Source organism: Oncorhynchus nerka, linkage group LG15 (assembly GCF_034236695.1).
Source record: "Oncorhynchus nerka isolate Pitt River linkage group LG15, Oner_Uvic_2.0, whole genome shotgun sequence".
NCBI lineage: Eukaryota > Metazoa > Chordata > Actinopteri > Salmoniformes > Salmonidae > Oncorhynchus > Oncorhynchus nerka.
This window is the reverse complement of record NC_088410.1, coordinates 78,858,889-78,880,749: the sequence shown is the minus strand read 5'-3', so window position 1 is coordinate 78,880,749 and position 21,861 is coordinate 78,858,889. Positions and strand designations below refer to the sequence as shown.

The window sequence follows — 21,861 nt, the reverse complement described above, 5'->3', positions numbered from 1 at the left end:
GTGTGATTGACTTGGAGTTACATTGTGTTGTTTAAGTGTTCCCTTTATTTTGTTGAGCAGTGTATATTAACCGGGACAGTTGGGTTTTCACTAGGACCGGGAGGAAAAATGGCTACCTCTCTGTTTAGCGCAAAAATCACACAGAGCCAACAACTGACCACTTATGCAATGTGGACGTTTACGCTCATTCTTCCAAATAAAGGCCCAAAACTACGTCTAAAGGTTGTAGACACCTTAGGGTAGCCACAGAAAAAGGAATCTGGTTGATATCCCTTTCAATGGGCAATAGGGATGCATAGAAAGACAGGGGTTTCAAAACAAGAGTCACTTCCTGATTGGATTTTTCTCAGGATTTCGCCTGCAATATCAGTTCTGTTATACTCACAGACAATATTTTTTACAGTTTTGGAAACTTTAGTGTTTTCTATCCTAAGCTGTCAATTATATGCATATTCTAGCATCTGGTCCTGAGAAATAGGCAGTTTACTTTGGGAATGTTATTTTTCCAAAAATAAAAATAGTGCCCCCTGGCTTCAAGAGGTTAAAGGTCCCCAAAGCACACACATCCCTGGGTCGCTCCTCTTTTCAGGTTAGGAGTTAGGTTAAGGATAGGGTTAGGTAAAGGGTTAGCTAATGCTAAGTTGTTGCAAAGTAGCTAAAATGCTAAAGTTGTCCATGATGACTAGCAACCTTTGGCTTGCTAGATGTTCGTTTTTGTACCGCGACCAAACGCCCTACTTTCACACTTGCCTTAAGTAACCATCTGTCTTATGTAATATGCCAAACATAACACACCATACTAATTTGAGTGTCCTGGTTTTACTATGTTACGTCTAGTCTATGAGACCAGGCTGAACTTGTTGGTACTGCTGCATGAGTGAAGGGTGGCATGCGCTGACGTCACATTTTTATGTACGTCTTGGGCATCCACGTTGGGGAACGTGCGCGCAGCTGAGTATTCTGGATTCGACAGGAAAAGATGGCAGCGTCCATGTGCCGAGTCGGGAGCTCTGTGGGTCGAGCCCTCGCCAAATCCCGTAGCGTAAGTATTCTGCAACATATTGGTATTTCAGGGGTCTGTAAGAATAATTGGGTTGTTGGTTGGGATCTGCATTTCCTTCACGTCGGCAACTTTTACCGAGAAGCAGGCCTCTGTAGTTCGTTCGCTAGTAGTGCTAGCTATCTTATTGGTATGTAGCTAACACTGGTAACGTTATGTAACCAGAGCACAGTGATGGCTAGGCGGTTAGCATTAGCTTGGAGTTAGCGCAAGGTCAACTCACTGTCAGCAAAGGCGCAATGTCTCACTGTAAAAAACCGTGACATGAGTGGGCATTTTGACATCCATGTTTAACACTTTAGTCAACCTCTATCTGCGTTGCCTTATTCGCTTTTTAAAACTAACAAGGTCATTTTGACCATACTTCCGCGTTCTATTTGCCCTAACGTTAACGTTAGCTAGCTAGGTAACTGGTTAGCTACCTACCTCTGTCTTGTCCAACTGGTTGCGTAGCTATGTTAAATTGAACTCTACATAGTTAGTCGTTAATTGTGTGACCTCAGTTAACTTGAAAGTGTGTTTCCTTTGAGTCGTTTGACTTCAAACTGTGGTATTGGGCTGCTTGGCTAGCTGGTGAAGTGTTGTTGATGGACCCTCAGTAAAGATAAAAATAGCCCCTCCTTACCTCCAACTTATTAACTAGCTAAGGTCGACTGGTGGTATGTGTGAATTGGTGACTGTCACTGTTGTTGTGTGGGATCAACAGTCAGCAGATCACCCCACAACCACTTGCTCTCCTTTTCTTGGTCATGATATCAAATCAAAGTTTATTGGTCACATACACAGTTTTGTAAAGGACACCAGCAGTATGATCTATATTATTGAATCTCTTGATCCTCTCCCTGACCCTCTCCCAGTACAGGGATGCAAACTAGTCACATTTCGGCGAAATTCGCCGTTTTTGAATCCTACGTGATTCGTGTAGATCCGATGAAAAAAGTTTGGGAGAGGCGGGGTGTTTGGATCACTACTGGCTGTTAACAAACAAGTGACACGCGTTTGGAGCAATGCTGGCTGCTGTATCCAAGGCTCAGCCAATCGTTTACAAAACAGAATGCAGTGCAGCACGCGACTGAAGAGAGAAGAGACAACCGATTTACTAGTTACAGCCTCAGCGCGCGCTCTGGAAAGGCAACTTGCCAGGTTCAGCACGCGTCCCCTGAACGATAATGAAGAGGTAACGTTAGGTGAGAAGCCTGACAACGGAGACGGGGGTGAGAAGGTGATGAAGCGTACTTCATGAGCTGTAACCGAAAAACTACTGACATTCGGAAAGTTTGAGGGAAGGGAGAAAGTATTTGCATTGTTAACTGTCTTGTTAGCTAGATCGAATTCTCCGTAGCCAGCCAGAGAAATGCTGAGCAACATTAGCCAATTTATCTGATCAAATAATTGAGTTTATGGTGTGAAAATTAGCTTGCTAATAGTCAGACAGCAAACATTAGCTATCAAACGTTACAACACCAGATGAGCTAACATTAGTAACCTAACCAATTCGCTATTATACGACTCTAAATCTCCCCGTCAGAATTATCCCCACATTCGCCGCCTTCATTGCTGCCACTTGCTTGAAGGTTGAGATTTCTGCTCTTCACTCCGTTGTCAGTTTTAGCCTACATTTCACTGATCTTAGTAGAAGAAAGCATTTTTGTCTGCAGTTTTCGTTATTTATTTCAATATGGCGCCCATTGTATTAGTCTATACATACATCTACACACATGCATACATTAATGATTAATTTCGGTTTCCTGTTATATAGAAAGTATTAGAAAGTATTTGTCTCTGATGTGTGCCACAGAACGTATTTGACTCTTGCCACAAAATTAAGGAAATTAGAACGGTGGGAGAATTCTGACAGGGGGAGGTTTTCGACACTGCACCGTTTTGCAAATTACAACGCGTTAGTTGCTTACTGGACCCTGGCAATCTGTGTTAAATGTTAACTAGCTAACGAACTAACCACTATGTTAACTCATGTTTTCCTTCTATAGTATGTGGTTATTTTTCAGAATGAGAGAATTAAGATTAACATGAGGTGTTAAACAAGTGAATTCAGGGATCAAGTGTAGCTGGAGATGGGCCTAGCTTAAACTGGATGCCTATAGAGGTGAAAGGAACACCACACACTTTCTATCTTTCTCACTTTTGCTGGCACATTGCTTGTACATGTCTACGGGCAGAAAGTGTACAATGTAATAATGTGTAGTCAAAATACATGATTTTTGTTGTGTTGAACTTGACAGTAATGTGTGTGAGGGGGTGGATTATATATTTTACTCAGTGAAAGTTATTTTTGCACACATGTAGCCTTGTGTACTTGATCGTTGTCTATAGTGGCCACTATAATAGAGCAAAAAATAGAATGCCTGTTTGTTTCATTCTATTTCTACTTTAACTTCTTTGGGTTAGGGGGCAGTATTCGGAAGTTCAGATGAATGAAGTGCCCCAAGTAAACTGCCTGTTACTCAGGCATATAATTGGTAGTATTGGATAGAAAACACTCTAAAGTTTCCAAAACTGTTCAAATAATGTCTGTGAGTATAACAGAACTGATGGCAGGCGAAAACCCGAGGACAAAACATCCAGAAATGTTTTTTTTTCCAGCTCACCTTTTATTACAATGGCTGGAAATTGGAATATAAATATCCTCCCAGATTGCAGTTCCTAGGGCTTTCCTCTAGATGTCAACAGTCTTTAGAAAGATTTCAGGCTTGTTTTATAGAAAAATTAGCTAGAATTTGTCATTTTTCTAGGCGTCTCCCATGTTGGCTGTAGTGTTTGTAGCGCTTTCCGGTGTGTGTGCGTACTTCGTTATTTATCTCCGGTAATGGTCTCCGGTATTCTCAGTCTTAAATTTAATTGTTTATTTACATAATAGGGTACCTGAGGATTGATTAGGAACGTTGTTTGATATGTTTGGAAGAAGTTTATTGGTAATTTACGGGATTAATTTTTATGCATTTTGAACGAGGGAAACCGGTGGGTTACCGAGTCTAGCGCGCTAATGAAACATACTTTTTTGGGATGTAAAGAAGGACTTTATCGAACAAAAGGACCATTTGTTATGTAGCTGGGACCCTTGTGATTGCAACCAGATGAAGATCTTTAAAGGTAAGTGATTTATTTTATCGCTATTTCTGACTTTCGTGATGCATCTGATTGGTTGGAAAATGTATGTAATGCTTTCCTGTGCGGGGCACTGTCCTTAGATAATCGCATGGTGTGCTTTCGCCGTAAAGCCTTGGGATGTTAGCGCCCAATGATCCGTAAGAAGTTTAGGTGTTTTTTTCCCCAAGTGCAATATTTGTGTGTGGTCACAAGCGCTATATTATAAAGGCTGTCATGGCTAACTGCAATATTAGTGTATTGTTTTTTTTCAAGACTTGTCATTTGCAGTAAAGTCTAGGCAACAAATAACATTGGTTTGCTTTCTTTACATTTTTTTTTAGCTTTTTTAGCCCACTCCAATTTGCTTACCGCCCTAACAGATCCACAGACGATGCAATCTCTATTAGAGGTCAACCGATTATGATTTTTCAACGCCGATACCGATTAATCGTCCAATTGATTTATTTATTTGTAATAATGACAATTACAACAATACTGAATGAATTAAGCTATTTTGAAAACGCAATTAAGGGAATTAACTGGAACGATCTCTTGTCCTATACAGACGTGGAAGCTGATAGTCAAGTTTTTCTATCCACAATCCAGACTACAATAAGGTTTCCTAAAGAAAATCAAATCCAAACCTGGCCAAAAGAGCACTCTTCCTGGGCTAAATGGAGAAATCTGGAAATTGATGAAAGAATGAGATTATACTCTAAAAATAGCCCTAAGATCCAAATTAGAGCATGACAGACGTAGGTTTACCATGTTGAGAAATAAGGTGATGAAAGAAATCAGACTGGCCAAGACAAACTTTTTTGCCTAACATAATTGGTGAAGCAAAGGGAAATTCTAAACTGATCTGGGAGAATCTAAAAAAGTTAACAGGGAAAGACCATAGTAACACTGCAAAAAGACTAGAAATCATGGTGAATAACAATCTAACACAGGATGCAGTCGAAATAGCAATAGCCTTCAATTCCTACTTTATTGACTCTGTCAGGGTACTGACACAACCCCCTCCACTGGTTTCTTGGGCTCGGTGCTAGTAAATGATGCAAAACCTGTCTTCATCATAAGGGAGGTTTCTGAGTCAAAGGTGAACAAGGTGATTAGCTCACTAAAGAACTCTAAAGCCAAAGGTTGTTGAAAAGTGTGTAGCAGAACAACTGATTGCCCACCTCAACAACAGCCCCTTCACATTACACTCCATGCAGTTTGGCTTCAGAGCGAAACACTCCACAGAAACGGCCAACTGCTTTCTTCTGGAAAATGTGAAGTCCAAGATGGACAAAGGGGGCGTTGTTGGGGCTGTGTTTCTGGACCTAAGGAAGGCTTTTGATACTGTTAACCATGATATTCTCATCACAGAATTGTCCAAGTTCAACTTTTCCCCTGATGCCTTGAGATGGATGAAATCATACCTTGAAGGCAGAACTCAGTGTGTCAGAGTGAGCAATGAGCTGTCGCCCACTCTTAGCTATGAGGGTCAATACTGGGGCCCCTCCTGTTCAGCCTGTACATTAATGACCTGTCTTCTGTCTGAACTGGGTTTGAAGTTCAAATGTATGCAGATGATACAGTGATATATGTGCATGCAAAGAGCAAACAACAATCTGCACAAGAACTCACTACTGTAATGGTCCAGGTTACAAAGTGGCTCAGTGACTCGTGTTTGCATCTCAATGTGAAAAAAACTGTTTGCATGTTCTTCACAAAGAGGGCAACAGATGCTACTGAGCCGGATGTCTATGTGTCAGGGGAGAAGCTCCAGGTGGTATCTGATTTTAAGTACCTTGGCATCATACTTGATTCCAACCTCTTTTAAAAAGCACGTGAAAAAGGTAATTCAAATATCCAAATTCAACCTAGCTAATTTCTGATTGTTTGACTACAGAGGTAGCAAAACTGTACTTCAAATCTATGATACTCCCCCACTTAACATACTGCTTGACTAGTTGGGCCCAAGCTTGCTGTACAACATTAAGACCTATTCAGTCTGTCTATAAACAGGCTCTCAAAGTGGTTGATAGGAATCCCAATAGCCATCATCACTGTTACATCCTCAGAAAGCATGAGCTCCTGAGTAAGGAAAATCTTGTACAATACACTGACGCACTTCTTGTATTCAAGATCCTAAATGGCCTGGCTCCCCCTCCACTCAGTATTTTTGTTAAACAGAAAACCCAAACATATGGCAGCAGATCCACAAGGTCTACCATGAGAGGTGACTGTATAGTTCCCTTAAGGAAAAGCACCTTTAGTAAATCTGTTTTCTCTGTGAGAGCTTCCCATGTCTGGAAAACACTGCCATCAGACACACAACTGCACCACATTTCACACTTTCACAAAATGCTTGAAGACATGGCTAAAGGTCAATCAGATTTGTGAACATGGTCCCTAGCTGTGTCTTGCCGCTTTCCATGTTGTCTGTAGCTTGTGAGGTGTGGAAACACTTTGTTGCTTTTATGAATTTTGTCTTGCTGCTTTTTGTTCTATGTCTGTATGCTACGTCTTGCTTGTCCTATGTTGCTCTGTCTGTATGCTATGTCTTGCTTATCCTATGTTGCTATTGTCTATATTGTAATTGGTTTTAATAACCTGCCCAGGGACTGCGGTTGAAAATTAGCCGGCTGGCTAAAACCGGCACTTTTACTGAAACGTTGATTAATGAGCACTGTCCCTGTAAAAATAAAATAAACTAAAACACTTATTTTAACATACTATAATACATCAATAAAATCAATTTAGCCTCAAATAAATAATGAAACATGTTCAATTTGGTTTAAATAATGAAGAAAGTAAAAGTGCAATATGTGCCATGTAAGAAGGCTAATGTTTAAATTCCTTGCTCAGAACATGAGAACATTTGAAAGCTGGTGGTTCCTTTTAACAGGAGTCTTCAATATTCCCAAGCAAGAAGTTTTAGGTTGTAGTTATTATAGGAATTATAGGACTATTTCTCCCTCTACCATTTGTATTTCATTAACCTTTGACTATTGGATGTTCTTATAGGCACTTTAGTATTGCCAGTGTAACAGTACAGCTTCCGTCCCTCTCCTCGCTCGAACCAGGTACACAACGACAACAGCCACCCTCGAAGCTGCGTTACCCAATTAATTGGTCGACTTCTAATCTCTATTGCACTCCACACAAAAGGAACACCTATGTGAGAATGCTATTCATTGACTACAGCTCAGTGTTCAACACCATAGTGCCCTCAAAAGCTCATCAATAAGCTTAGGACCCTGGGACTAAACACCTCCCTCTGCAGCTGGATCCTGGACTTCCTAACGGGCCGCCCCCAGGTGGTAAGGGTAGGTAACAACACATTCAACGTGCTGATCCTCAACCCAGGGGCCCTTCAGGGGTGCGTGCTCAGTCTCCTCCTGTACTCCCTGTTCACTCATGATGGCAGGGCCAATGCCAATGACACAACGGTGGTAGGCCTGATCACCGACAACGAGCCAGCCTATAGGGAGGCGGTCAGACACCTGGCTGTGTGGTGCCAGGAGAACAATCTCTCCCTCAACGTGGTCAAGACAAAGATAATTGTGTACTACAGGAAAAGGACCAAGTACGCCCCCATTCTCATCGACGGGGCTGTAGTGGAGCAGGTTGAGAGCTTCAAGTTCCTTGATGTCCACATCACCAACAAACTAACATGGTCCAAGCACACCAAGATAGTCGTGAAGATGGCACGACAAAACCTCTTCCCCCTCAGGAGACGGAATAGATTTATGGGTCCTCAGATCCTCAAAAAGTTCAACAGCTTTACCGTTGAGAGCATCATGACGGGTTGCATCACTGTCTGGTATGGCAACTGCTCGGACTACAGAGGATAGTGCGTACGGCCCAGTTTTTTAAATGTTATTTTATTTCACCTTTATTTAACCAGGTAGGCCAGTTGAGAACAAGTTATCATTTACAACTGTGACCTGGCCAAGATAACGCAAAGCAGTGTGACAAAACAACAGTTACACATAAACAAACGTACAGTCAATAACACAATAGAGAAATATATGTACAGTGTGTGCAAATATAGAAGAGTAGGGAGGTAAGGCAATAAATAGGCCATGGAGGTGAAATAATTACAATTTAGCATTAACACTGGAGTGATAGATGTGCAGATGATGATGTGCAAGTGGAGATACTGGGGTGCAAAAGAGCAAGAGGACAAGTAACAATATGGGGATGAGGTAGTTGGGTGTGCTATTTACAGATTGGGTGTGTACAGGTACAGTGATCAGTAAGCTCCTCTGACAGCTGATGCTTAAAATTAGAAAGGGAGGTAGGGAGACTCCAGCTTCAGTGATTTTTGAAATTCGTTTCAGTCATTGGCAGCAGAAAACTGGAAGGAAAGGTGGCCAAATGGAGTGTTGGCTTTGGGGGTGACCTGTGAAATATACCTGCTGGAGCGCGTGCTACAGGTGGGCGTTGCTATAGGCACCAGTGAGCTGAGGTAAGGCGGGGCTTTACCTAGCATAGACTTATAGATCACCTGGAGCCAGTGGGTTTGGCAACAAATATGTAGTGAGGGCCAGCCAACGAGCACACAGGTTGCAGTGGTGGGTAGTACATGGGGCTTTGGTGACAAAACGGATGGCACTGTGTAGAGGCTATTTTGTAAATGACATCGCCGAAATCAAGGATCGGTAGGTTAGTCAATTTTACGAGGGTATGTTTGGCAGCATGAGTGAAGGAGGCTTTGTTGTGAAATAGGAAGCCGATTCTAGATTTAATTTTGGATTGGAGATGCTTAATGTGAGTCTGGAAGGAGAGTGTACAGTCTAACCAGACACCTAGGTATTTGTAGTTGTCCGCATATTTTAAGTCAGAACCGTCCAGAGTAGTGATGCTAGTCGGACGGGAGGGTGCGGGCAGCAATCGGTTAAAGAGCAAGCAATTAGTTGTACTTATTTAAAAGCAGTTGGAGGCCTCGGAAGGAGTGTGGAATGGCATTGAAGCTCGTTTGGAGGTTTGTTGGCACAGTGTCCAAGTACATCACTGGGGCCTAGCTTCCTCCCATCCAGGACCTCTACACCCGGCGGTGTCCGAGGAAGGCCCTAAAAATGGTCAAAGACTCAAGCCACCCTAGTCATAGATTGTTCTCTCTGCTACCGCACGGCAAGCGGTACCGGAGCGCCAAGTCTAGGTCCAAGAGGCTTCTAAACAGCTTCTACCACCAAGCCATAAGACCGCTGAACATCTTATCAAATGACTACCCAGACTATTTGCATTGCCCCCCCCCCCTCTTCTACGCTGCTGCTACTCTGTTATCTATGTATAGTCACTTTAATAACTCTACCTACATGTACATATTATCTCGACTAACCAGTGCCCCCGCACATTGACTATGTACTGGTACCCTCTGTATATAGTCTCGCTATTGTTATTTTACCCCCCCCCCCCCGACAACTGCCAGTGAAATTGCAGGGCGCCAAATTCAAAACAACAGAAATCCCATAATTTAAATTCCTCAAACATACAAGTATTATACACCATTTTAAAGATAAAATTCTTGTAAATCCAAATCCAAGCCTAGCCACAGATAACCATACAGCCATTTTCCAGCCAAGGAGAGGTGTCAGAAATGGCGTTAAAATTAATCACTTACCTTTGATCTTCATCTGATGGCACTCCCAGGTCTCCATGTTAGACAAATGTTTGATAAAGTTCATCTTTATGTACAAATACCTCCTTTTTGTTCACGCGTTTAGTCCAGTAATCCAAATGCACAAGGCGTGGGCACTAAGTCCAGACGAAAAGTCAAAAGTTCCATTACAGTTTGTAGAAACATGTCAAACGATGTATAGAATCAATCTTGAGGATGTTTTATCATAAATCTTCAATAATATTCCAACCGGACAATTCCTTTGTCATTAGAAATGAAAGTTGAACGGAGCTCGTGTTCATGGCTGTGCGCGTGACTAAACTAAAGGCTTTCAACCAGACCCCTGGTTCAAACAGCTCTTATTCGCTCCCCTTTCACAGTAGAAGCCTGAAACAACTTCTAAAGACTGTTGACATCTAGTGGAAGCCTTAGCCTTTCACATTGGATAGGCAATCACTTGAAAAACTACAAATCTCAGATTTCCCACTTCCTGGTTGGATTTTTCTCAGGTTTTCGCCAGCCATATGAGTTCTGTTATACTCACAGACATCATTTTTTAGAAGTTTTAGAAACTTCAGAGTGTTTTCTATCCAAATATCCAAATACTATGCATATCCTTGCCTCTGGGCCTGAGTAGCAGGCAGTTTACTCTGGGCGCGCTTTTCATCCGGACGTGAAAATACTGCCCTGGGCACGCTTTTCATCCGGACGTGAAAATACTGCCCTGGGCACGCTTTTCATCCGGACGTGAAAATACTGCCCTGGGCACGCTTTTCATCCGGACGTGAAAATACTGCCCTGAGCACGCTTTTCATCCGGACGTGAAAATACTGCCCCCTACACCAAAAGTGAATTACTTGTTCCTTTTATTTCTTATTCTTTTTCGTATTTTTTTTAAACTGCATTGTTGGTTAGGGGCTTGTAAATAAGCATTTCACTGTAAGGTCTACTACACCTGTTGTCTTCGGAGCATGTGACTAATTAGATTTGATAATACTTTGTTAGTTACTTTTGATGTTGATACACAAATATTCCACACAAGTGTGGAATTGAGGCCATGGATCATTTTCTTCTGCTTCGTGACCCCAATGAACTACCTTCCAGTGCATGCATTATAACCTTGGCTGAAATAGTACTCACACACAACTACTTCATGTTTTCAAAATGATTTCTTTATTCAGACGAAGGGTACTGCTATGGGATCCCCTTTGGCTCCAAAATATTCTAATTTGTGTGTGGGTTACATGGACAGTCAATTTTCAACCCTCTCGCATGGCTCCGATCAATGCAATGGCACTTAGAAAAATAGATCCTTCAAACACCCCAAACGGGGAAACAGTTCCCATTCAACAGTGTTATCACATGCTCCACTAAGGCAGTTATTTATCTTAACTTCTCCTTGTTGTAAAAAATGTGGGTAAAACAAAGCGCAAATTTAAGGTACGAACCTCAGAGCCTCTTAGCACCATTCGGTGCAAAAACTCGACTTACCCAGTTGTGAACCACTCGATTTCGGTCGGCATCAAACACGTCACCCTCCCTAGGAGAGGGGGTGACCTCAACAATTTATTGTTAAAATGAGAGGCTACCTGGATCTTTAATTTAAAGACCCTTGCTCCCTTCGGTCTCAACGTAGATTGATCTGAAACCATTCTTGTGATTATTGTGATTTGCCATTCATTGTAAATGTTTTTATTTAACTAGGCAAGTCAGTTAACCTCTGGGATATATGTGACGGTATCGTCCCACCTCGCCAACAGCCAGTGAAATTGCAGGGCGCCAAATTCAAAACAACAGAAATCCCATAATTAAAATTCCTCAAACATACAAGTATTTTACACCATTTTAAAGATAAACTTGTTGTAAATCCAGCCACAGTGTCCGATGTCAAGAAGGCTTTACGACGAAAGCACACCAAATGATTGTTAGGTCAGCATCTAGTCACAGAAAAACACAGCCATTTTTCCAGCCAAAGAGAGGAGTCACAAAAAGCAGAAAGAGAGAAAATGAATCACTAACCTTTGATCTTCATCAGATGACACTCATAGGACTTCATGTTACATAATACATGTATGTTTTGTTTGATAAAGTTCATATTTATATCCAAAAATCTCAGTTTACATTGGTGCGTTATGTTCAGTAGTTCCAAAACAGCCGGTGATATTGCAGAGAGCCACGTCAATTTACAGAAATACTCATTATGAACATTGCTAAAAGATACAAGTGTTATGCATAGATCCACTTCTCCTTAATGCAACCGCTGTGTCACATTTCAAAAAAACTTTATGGAAAAAAGCACACCATGCAATAATCTGAGTACAGAGCTCAGTCACAAAAACAAGCCAAACAGATATCCGCCATGTTGTGGAGACAACAGAAGTCAGAAATAGCATTATAAATATTCACTTACCTTTGATGATCTTCATCAGAATGCACTCCCAGGAATCCCAGTTCCACAATAAATGTTTGTTTTGTTCGATAAAGTCCATTTTTGTCCAAATACCTCCTTTTTGTTCACGCGTTTAGCCCAGTAATCCAAATTCATGAGGCGCGAGCACTAGGTCCAGACAATGTCAAAAAGTTCTGTTACAGTCCGTAGAAACATGTCAAACAATGTATAGGATGTTTTTAACAAATTTTAACATAAATCTTCAATAATGTTCCAACCGGATGATTATTTGTCGTCAGAAATGCAATGGAAAGCAGGTCACTGTCATGTGTGCGCGCATCATCAGCTCATGCCACTCTGGCAGACCTCTGGTTGAATCAGCTCTCATTCGCCCCCACTTCACAGTAGAAGCCTCAAACAAGGTTCTAAAGACTGTTGACATCTATGACCCCATAGACACTCTATATTCGATAGGCAATGACTTGAAAAACTACAAACCTCAGATTTCCCACTTCCTGGTGGATTTTTTCTCAGGTCTTTGCCTGCCATATGAGTTATGTTATACTCACAGATGTCATTCAAACAGTTTTAGAAACTTCAGAGTTTTCTATCCAAATCTACTAATTATATGCATATTCTAGCTTTTAGGCCTGAGTTGCAGGCAATTTACCCTGGGCACCTTTTTATCCAAGCTACTCAATACTGCCCCCCCAGTCCCAAAGAAGTTAAGAACAAATTCTTATTTACAATGACGGCCTAACCCGGACGATGCTGGCCCAATTGTGCGTTGCCCTATGGAACTCCCGATCATGGCTGGTTGTGATACAGCCTGGGTTCGAAACCCGGTCATTAGTGACACCTCTAGCTCTGCGACGCAGTGCCCTGGACTGCTGCACCACTCAGGATGTTAGTAGACCTATGTAGCCAAATTGTATCTATGATGATATGCTATCCATTCATGTTTTTTCTGTGTTCTGTTTATATCTGAGAATTAACCAATGATATCAGGCCACACCTGGCTATGATTAGACACCTGTGTGTGTCCTTTGACAGTATATAAACTAGTGACCCGCAGTGTTTGTCCTTATACCCTGATGAAGACAGCTTGTCTCGTTGGTTATGAGGTTATTCAATTATTGTATCTGAGCTCCTAGTGTGCAGCTCTCCTTTTCTTTTCCAAGTATTTTACTCTGCTAGCCACCACCTCGCCTAAACAGGTGTGCTTTTCTTTCGCTTCCACGTACACAGTTTAACAGATGATATAGTGGATGCAGTGAAATACTAGCTCCTAACAATGACATTGAGGCGATCATAAATTGCTAAAATGCATAATATTTTGCCAAATGTCTCTTCATTCCATTACGACAGATTATTTTAGCAATTTCATACATATCCTTACACCAGAACTATCAACACAACAAAATCAACCAAACTCAGAAAAAAAAGAAACGTCCTCTCACTGTCAACTACGGTTATTTTCAGCAAACTTAAGAACACATTCTTATTTTCAATGACTGCCTAGGAACGGTGGGTTAACTGCCTTGTTCAGGGGCAGAACGACAGATTTTCATCTTGTCAGCTTGCAACCTTACAGTTAACTAGTCCAACGCTCTAACCACCTGCCTCTCATTGCACTCCACGAGGAGCCTGCCTGTTACTCGAATGCAGTAGAATCCAAGGTAAGTTGCTAGCTAGCATTAAACTTATCTTATAAAAAATAATCAATCACTAGTTATCACTACACATGGTTGATGATATTACTAGTTTATCTAGCGTGTCCTGCGTTTGCATATAATCGATGCAACGCTGGGGGATGATTTAACAAAAGCGCTTTTGCGAAAAAAGCACAATCGTTGGACGACACTACCTAACCATAAACACCAATGCCTTAAAATCAATACACAGAAGTATATATTATTAAACCTGCATATTTAGCTAAGAGAAATCCAGGTTAGCAGGCAATATTAACCAGGTGAAATTGTGTCACTTCTCTTGCGTTCATTGCACGCAGAGTCAAGGTATATGCAACAGTTTGGGCAGCCTGGCTCATTGTGATCTAATTTGCCAGAATTTTACGTAATTATGACTTGACATTGAAGGTTGTGCAATGTAACAAGAATATTTAGACTTAGGGATGCCACCCGTTAGGTAAAATACAGAACGGTTCCGTATTACACTGAAATAATAAACGTTTTGTTTTCGAAATGATAGTTTCCGGATTCGACCATATTAATGACCAAAGGCTCGTATTTCTGTGTGTTATTTTATAATTAAGTCTATGATTTGATAGAGCAGTCTGACTGAGCGATGGTAGGCAGCAGCAGGCTCGTAAGCATTCATTCAAACAGCACGTTCGTGCGTTTTGCCAGCAGCTCTTCGCAAGCACAGCGCTGTTTATGGCTTCAAGCCTAATGGCTGGTGTAACCGATGTGAAATGGCTAGCTAGTTAGCGGGGTGCGCGCTAATAGCGTTTCAAACGTCACTCGCTCTGAGACTTGGGAGTAGTTATTCCCCTTGCTCTGCAAGGGCCGCGGCTTTTGTGGAGCGATGGGTAGCGCTGCTTCGAGTGTGGCTGTTGTCGATCTGTTCCTGGTTCGAGCCCAGGTAGAGGCGAGGAGAGGGACAGAAGCTATACTGTTACACTGGCAATACTAAAGTGCCTACAAGAACATCCAATAGTCAAAGGTATATGAAATACAGATGGTATAGAGAGAAATAGTCCTATAAATACTATATTAACTACAACCTCAAACCTCTTACCTTGGAATATTGAAGTCTCATGTTAAAAGGAACCACCAACTTTCATATGTTCTGAGCAAGGAACTTAAACGTTAGCTTTTTTACATGGCACATATTGCACTTTTACTTCTCCAACACTTTGTTTTTGCATTATTTAAACCAAATTGAACAGGTTTCATTATTTATTTGAGGCTAAACTGATTTTTATTGATGTATTATATTAAGTTAAAATAAGTGTTCATTCAGTATTGTTGTAATTGTCATTATTACAAATACATTTTTAAAAACCGTCTGATTAATCGGTATCGGCTTTTTTCGGTCCTCCAATAATCTGTATTGGAGGTGAAAAATCATAATCGGTCGACCTCTAATTGTCATGTCAGGATGAGCCTGCAGGAAGGGTACCACATGGGAGGAGGATGTCTTCCCTGTAACTCACAGCGTTGAGATTGCCTGCAATGACAACAAGCTCAGTCCGATGATGCTGTGATACACTGCCCCAGACCATGACGGACCCTCCACCTCCAAATCGATCCCCCTCCAGAGTACAGGCCTTGGTGTAACGCTCATTCCTTCGACGATAAACGAGAATCCGACCATCACCCCTGGTGAGACACAACCGCTACTCATCAGTGAAGAGCACTTTTTTCCTGTCCTGTCTGGTCCAGCGACAGTGGGTTTGTGCCCATTGGCGACGTTGTTGCCGGTGATGTCTGGTGAGGATCTGCCTTACAACAGGCTTACAAGCCCTCAGTCCAGCCTCTCTCAGCCTATTGCGGACAGTCTGAACACTGATGGAGGGATTGTGCGTTCCTGGTGTAACTCGGGCAGTTGAAGTTGCCATCCTGTATCTGTCCTGCAGGTGGGATGTTCCTATGTACCGATCCTGTGCAGGTGTTGTTGCCACTGCGAGGTCTGCCACTGCGAGGACGATCAGCTGTCTGTCCTGTCTCCCTGTAGCACTGTCTCACAGTACGGACATTTACAATTTATTGCCCTGGTCACATCTTCAGTCCTCATGTCTCCTTGCAGCATGCCTAAGGCACGATCACGCAGATGAGCAGGGACCATGGGCATCTTTCTTTTGGTGTTTTTGAGAGTCAATAGAAAGACCTCTTTAGTGTCCTAAGTTTTCATAACTGTGACTTCAATTACCTACCGTCTGTAAGCTGTTAGTGTCTTAACGCTGTTCCACAGGTACATGTTCATTAATTGTTTATGGTTCATTGACCAAGTGTGTGAAAGTGTTTAAACCCTTTACAATGATCTGTTATTTGGATTTTTACAAATTATCTTTGAAAGACAGGGTCCTGAAAAAGAGACGTTTCTTTTTTTGCTGAGTTTATTTGCTGTAGAATCTCTTGTCACAGTGTTGTAGGCTAATTATCCTCTCCCTCTCTTTCCAGCCCATCCTGCTGTCTCTGCGGCGTGGTCAGGCTACGGTGACCTACGCCCAGAGCCTTCTGGGAGCTCCTGAGACCCGTCTCACTGCCCTGGACAATGGCCTGAGGATCGCATCGGAGGAGACCGGACACAGCACATGCACTGTAAGGACCTGCTGTGTCATTGATCATACAATCCAAGCAGTCATCTTGATGGATTTGGGAAACATTGCCTAGTGCAGACATTCACTTAGTCACATTTCAGATGAACCTGACTTTGTTTGGCGCGTCATGGTATCTAGCTAAGTTCCACCTCTGTCTCTCAGGTTGGGCTGTGGATCGGCTGTGGAAGTCGCTATGAGACTGAGAAGAACAATGGAGCTGGGTTCTTCCTGGAGCACATGGCTTTCAAGGTACACAACAGCCCTGACATCTATGCAACCTACCTTCAGTCTCATAAGGGACTTCACACTTACTTTACTACTGCACCAGACTGGCCCACCATGGTTTCTCTTCCACCCCCCTTTTTTCCCATGTTTCTTTTCCCCAGGGGACAAAAAAGCACACCCAGATGGCCCTGGAGCAGCAGGTGGAGTCCATGGGTGCTCACCTGAGTGCATACACTTCCCGGGAGCACACTGCCTACTACATGAAGACCCTGGCCAAAGATCTGCCCAAAGGTGAGCCAACCAAACCACCTACCCAGCATAGCAGACACTTCAATGAGGCAGGAATAAGGCATGGAGGCTGTTTATAAGGTGATATGACAATTCAAGTGTGTGTACAATGGGTTGGGTTCTTATAAGCCCTTCTAATTCCACAGAGGTTGAGTGAGTGTTTATGTATCTAGTTGTAAAGCTCCTGTTTCCTTTTGGTGAATTTGTTTTTCATGCCTGTGTTGAACTTCCATTCCCATGGTCTCCAGTAGTTCTTGTCAATTGCTATGTATACTGAAGTGCCCCTCTCACGCTCTCCAGCGGTGGAGCTGTTGTCAGAGGTAGTGCAGAGCAATGTCCTGAGCGAGGCTGACATTGAGCAGCAGAGGAGTGTGGTGCTGAGAGAGCTGGAGGAGGTAGAAGGCAGTCTACAGGACGTATGTTTGGACCTGCTGCACGCCACAGCTTTTCAGGGTACCCCCCTGGGACACAGTGTGCTGGGACCGTCCCAAAACGCCAGGTACACACACACTCAGAGCCTACCAGGGAATCCTATTGGGTCAGAGCAAGCTAGGCCAAACCAAAACACCAGGGAAACTCGTACATGTTTTAGAATCCTGTTACATTTCACAGCACTCCCAGTTAGTTGAGCAGTAAAGGTCTGTCTCTTCCCTTCAGGACTTTGAGTCGACAGGATCTGGTAGATTACATCAGGAGCCACTACAAGGCCCCCCGCATGGTGCTGGCAGCTGCTGGAGGTATGTCTTCCATACATTAGCACTGGCATGTTAAGGCTGTATATAGAGGTATTACATGCCAATACCAACTGGCCTTGAATGTTTTTTTATTTTAATGTGTAATTGTTGTCTGTTTGTAATGGCTCACTACCTGTCTCCTGTGTAGGTGTGACTCATGAGGAACTGGTTGGGTTGGCCAAACAGCACTTTAGCGGAGTTTCATTTGAGTACGAGGATGATGCCGTGCCTGTTCTGTCCCCCTGCCGCTTCTCTGGCAGCGAGGTGAGGAGCGCCCCTGTGTCAGTGTGTGTCCTAATTGACAGATGTTTGAACAAGGGCACAGGTATTCCATCAGAACTTTTCTTTTTATTAGGAATGTTAATATGGTTAACCCTGTTGTCGTCTCCTCTCGCCCTCTGTAGATCCGCATGCGTGATGATGATATCCCCCTTGCACATATTGCTATCGCAGTGGAGGGTGCCAGTGCCACCAGCCCAGACATTGTGCCTCTCATGGTGGCCAACTCCATCATTGGCAGCTATGACATCACTTTTGGTGGTGGAAAGCACCTGAGCAGCCGCCTTGCTCGTCTGGCCTCAGAGGAGAGTCTGTGCCACAGCTTTCAGGCCTTCCACTCATCTTACAGCGATACCGGTCTGCTTGGCATCTACTTTGTCACTGACAAACACCACATCGATGACATGATGCACTGGTCACAGAACGCATGGTTAGTTGTGATTTCCAATACATACACTCACAAACACAAAACATGGATACACTCCTGGTCCAACATTTATCCTCAGCCTGTGTCATTTTACATATTTCATTTGATAGTATTGACCTCCCTCGTTTTCTTTCTCTTTCCCTGAAGGATGAACTTGTGCACCACAGTGACAGAGAGTGATGTTGCCAGAGCCAAGAACGCCCTCAAGGCCAGCTTGGTGGGACAGCTCGACGGTAAGAGCTCTATCTCCTCATGTAGCCTGTCAGACACTTAAACACACACACACAAATACCTCTCCCTGTTCAACACTAACACTGCCGTACTGCTCTTGTGTAGGAACGACACCGATATGTGATGACATTGGCAGGCACGTCCTGAACTACGGCCGCCGTATTCCCCTGGCTGAGTGGGACGCCCGCATCGATGTGAGTACAACCGCCTTCCATGCACCACACATACAGCTGTTACACCCTCCTCTACCACCTAGAGCAGAGGTATTCAACCCCCCCAATTAAAAACAATTAACCTTTAATTCATTACATTTTCATCTCTTAAAAAAAGTGTTTTAACAAATAAATACTTGTATTCAGTAAAATGCTATTTTTATAATCATCTTTCTCAACGTTAGTATATTGTCCCATACAATAATTAACAAATTTTTATATTAAAACATAGATTCTGAACAAAAATATAAACGCAACATGCAACAATTTCAAAGATTTTACTGAGTTACAGTTCATAGAAGGAAATCAATCAATCGAAGAAAAAACTGTTTGGCCCTAATCTATGGATTTCACATGACTGGACAGGGACGCAGCCGTGGGTGGGCATGGGAGGGCATAGGCCCACCCACTGGGGAGCCAGGCACAGCCAATAAGAATATGTTTTCCCCCCAAAAAGGGCTTTATTACAGACAGTTCCCCCAGACCCGACTTTGAATACCACTGATCTAGAGGGTGCTTTTTCTGTCTCTCTCTGATCTCACTCGGCGTTCTCCCCCCCACCCCTTACTGCGTTCACCCCACATTTCTCACCACCTCTCCCCCTCAGGCTGTGACGCCCAGGATGGTGCGTGACGTCTGCTCCAAATATATCTATGACAAGTGTCCCGCTGTGTCTGCTGTTGGTAAGTTGCTATACATCAGTATTCCTTCCAAGCAGCCTTTGCACCTTAGTCCTCTTGTCCAGGATATAGATAGCATATAGTCTAAAAGTCCAGCTAGTGGCTACCTAGCTTGGTAATGTTCTGATTCCTCAATCCTTCTCTCATCTCGTCTTACTGTCTTTCTCTCTGTTCCACAGGCCCCGTTGAGCAGCTGCCTGACTACAACAGAATGCGCAGTGCCATGTACTGGCTCCGCTTCTAAGAACCCAATAGTGTTGCTCTCTGCGTGTCCAATGTCTGCTCTTCCTTTCACTCTCCTCGACTCCCTTACTTCTCCCATCACTGCAAGATTGAGGAACTGAGGACTGCCTCAGCTCATCAGCACAGATCTGTATCGGCTCCATCAAAGTTCCCCCCCTCCATCTCTCGCTCTCACCACTCTATTCCTGCAATGTTAGTTTTAGTTGGTTATGAGGGAGAGAACCACTGAGGGGGTGAATAAGTTCTGAGTGTTCTGTTTCCCTGTAATTATCAATAATTACTTATCGAGAAAGACTGTAATACAGAAGATTTTTGTTAATGTCACTGAGCATTTTCATGCACCTGGTACTGTTCTGGGGAAGAGAGGGGAACACCTGAAGACATTCAGTGATACATACATATACAGTAAAATCAGTGCACTGTACAACCAGTTAATGTAGAGCAGAAGTATTTATGAATTGATGTAGTATTTTGTTTCTGTCCTATTGTACATAACAGAAGCTCTCATTCCGACAAATTGAAATAAAACATTGTAAAACACTTTGTTTTTGAGTCATTGTCCCACACACAGAATTAGATTAGTAAGACTTAATATGTTATATCCTTGTTTTGTAATTGACAAACATGTTTAGCATCTCCAGGCCTACAAGCCACCAATGCGCCACTTTGGAACATTACATTTAAAAAGGGGGGAAGGGATTATAAACTGACAGAATTGCTTTCAGATTGTCAAACCATGCATCATTTAGCTATTTGATTTTACATTTTAAAACCCCTTTTGGTGTAAAAAATAAATAAAACATTAGATACAATATTGAAATTGGCCTTTTGAACCAAATCCCACAGAAACGCATTGAATAACATGAATTGCAAAGAAAATACCATTTATTGATTAAGGTATAAGTGACTGATATAAGAAAGCTCAGGAAATATAAAAAAATAAAAATGTCCTCAACTGCATTTATTTTCAGCGAACTTAACATGTAAATATTTGTATGAACATAAGATTCAACAACAGACATAAACTGAACAAATTCCACAGGCATGTGACTAACAGAAATTGGATAATGTGTCCCTGAACAAAGGGGGAGACGTTAAAAGTAACTATCTGGTGTGGCCACCAGCTGCATTAAGTACGGCAGAACATCTCATGGACTGCACCAGATTTGCCAGTTCTTGCTGTGAGATATTACTCCACTCTTCCACCAAGGAACCTGCAAGTTCCCGGACATTTCTGGGGGGAATGGCCCTAGCCCTCAACCTCCGATCCAACAGGTCCCAGACATGCTCAATGGGAGTGAGATCCGAGTACTTCGCTGGCCATGGCAGAACACTGACATTCCTGTCTTGCAGGAAATCACACACAGAATGAGCAGTATGGCTGGTGGCATTGTCATGCTGGAGGGTCATGTCAGGATGAGCCTGCAGGAAGGGTAACACATGAGGGGGAGCGTTGAGATTGCCTGCAATGACAAGCTCAGTCCGATGATGCTGTGACACACCGCAACGGACCCTCCACTTCAAAATTGATCCCACTCCATAGTACAGATCTCGGCGTAACGCTCATTCCTTCGGCGATAAACGCAAATCCGACCATCATCCCTGGTGAGACAAAACCTCGACTCGTCAGTGAAGAGCACTTTTTGCCAGTCCTGTCTGGTCCAGCGATGGTGGGTTTGTGCCCATTGGCAACGTTGTTGCCGGTGATGTCTGGTGAGGATCTGCCTTACAACAGGCTTACAAGCCCTCAGTCCAGCCTCTCTCAGCCTATTGCGGACAGTCTGAGCACTGATGGAGGGATTGTGCGTTCCTGGTGTAACTCGGGCAGTTGTCATCCTGTACCTGTCCCGGAGGTGTGATGTTTGGATGTACCGATTCTGTGCAAGTGTTGTTACATGTGGTCTGCCACTGCGAGGACGATCAGCTGTCTCCCTGTAGCGCTGTCTTAGGCGTCTCACAGGACGGACATTGCAATTTATTGCCCTGGCCACATCTGCAGTCCTCATGCCTCCTTGCAGCATGCCTAAGGCACATTCATGCAAATGAGCAGGGACCCTGGGCATCTTTCTTTTGGTGTTTTTCAGAG

General features: G+C 43.1%; 1 protein-coding gene across 1 annotated transcript; it reads left to right on the top strand.

Annotated features, from left to right (window-relative positions):
• The first annotated feature begins 933 nt into the window (after window positions 1-933).
• Window positions 934-20,315, top strand: LOC115143345 (cytochrome b-c1 complex subunit 1, mitochondrial-like). Its single transcript, XM_029683658.2, has 12 exons — window positions 934-1,042; window positions 16,317-16,457; window positions 16,619-16,705; window positions 16,843-16,972; window positions 17,270-17,468; window positions 17,627-17,706; window positions 17,852-17,967; window positions 18,108-18,412; window positions 18,557-18,642; window positions 18,746-18,834; window positions 19,460-19,535; window positions 19,712-20,315. Exons 1-12 carry the CDS (start codon window positions 980-982, stop codon window positions 19,774-19,776), a joined length of 1,437 nt encoding a protein of 478 aa, XP_029539518.1. The 5' UTR covers window positions 934-979; the 3' UTR covers window positions 19,777-20,315.
• The last annotated feature ends 1,546 nt before the right edge of the window (window positions 20,316-21,861 follow it).

Bases quoted from the DNA above. Each gene is read 5' to 3' on its own strand.
- LOC115143345 (XM_029683658.2), top strand. From the start codon at position 980: ATGGCAGCGTCCATGTGCCGAGTCGGGAGCTCTGTGGGTCGAGCCCTC. The intron at 1,043-16,316 runs GTAAGTATTCTG...CTCTCTTTCCAG, and splicing joins CCCTCGCCAAATCCCGTAGC to CCCATCCTGCTGTCTCTGCG. The intron at 17,707-17,851 runs GTATGTCTTCCA...TCTCCTGTGTAG, and splicing joins GGTGCTGGCAGCTGCTGGAG to GTGTGACTCATGAGGAACTG.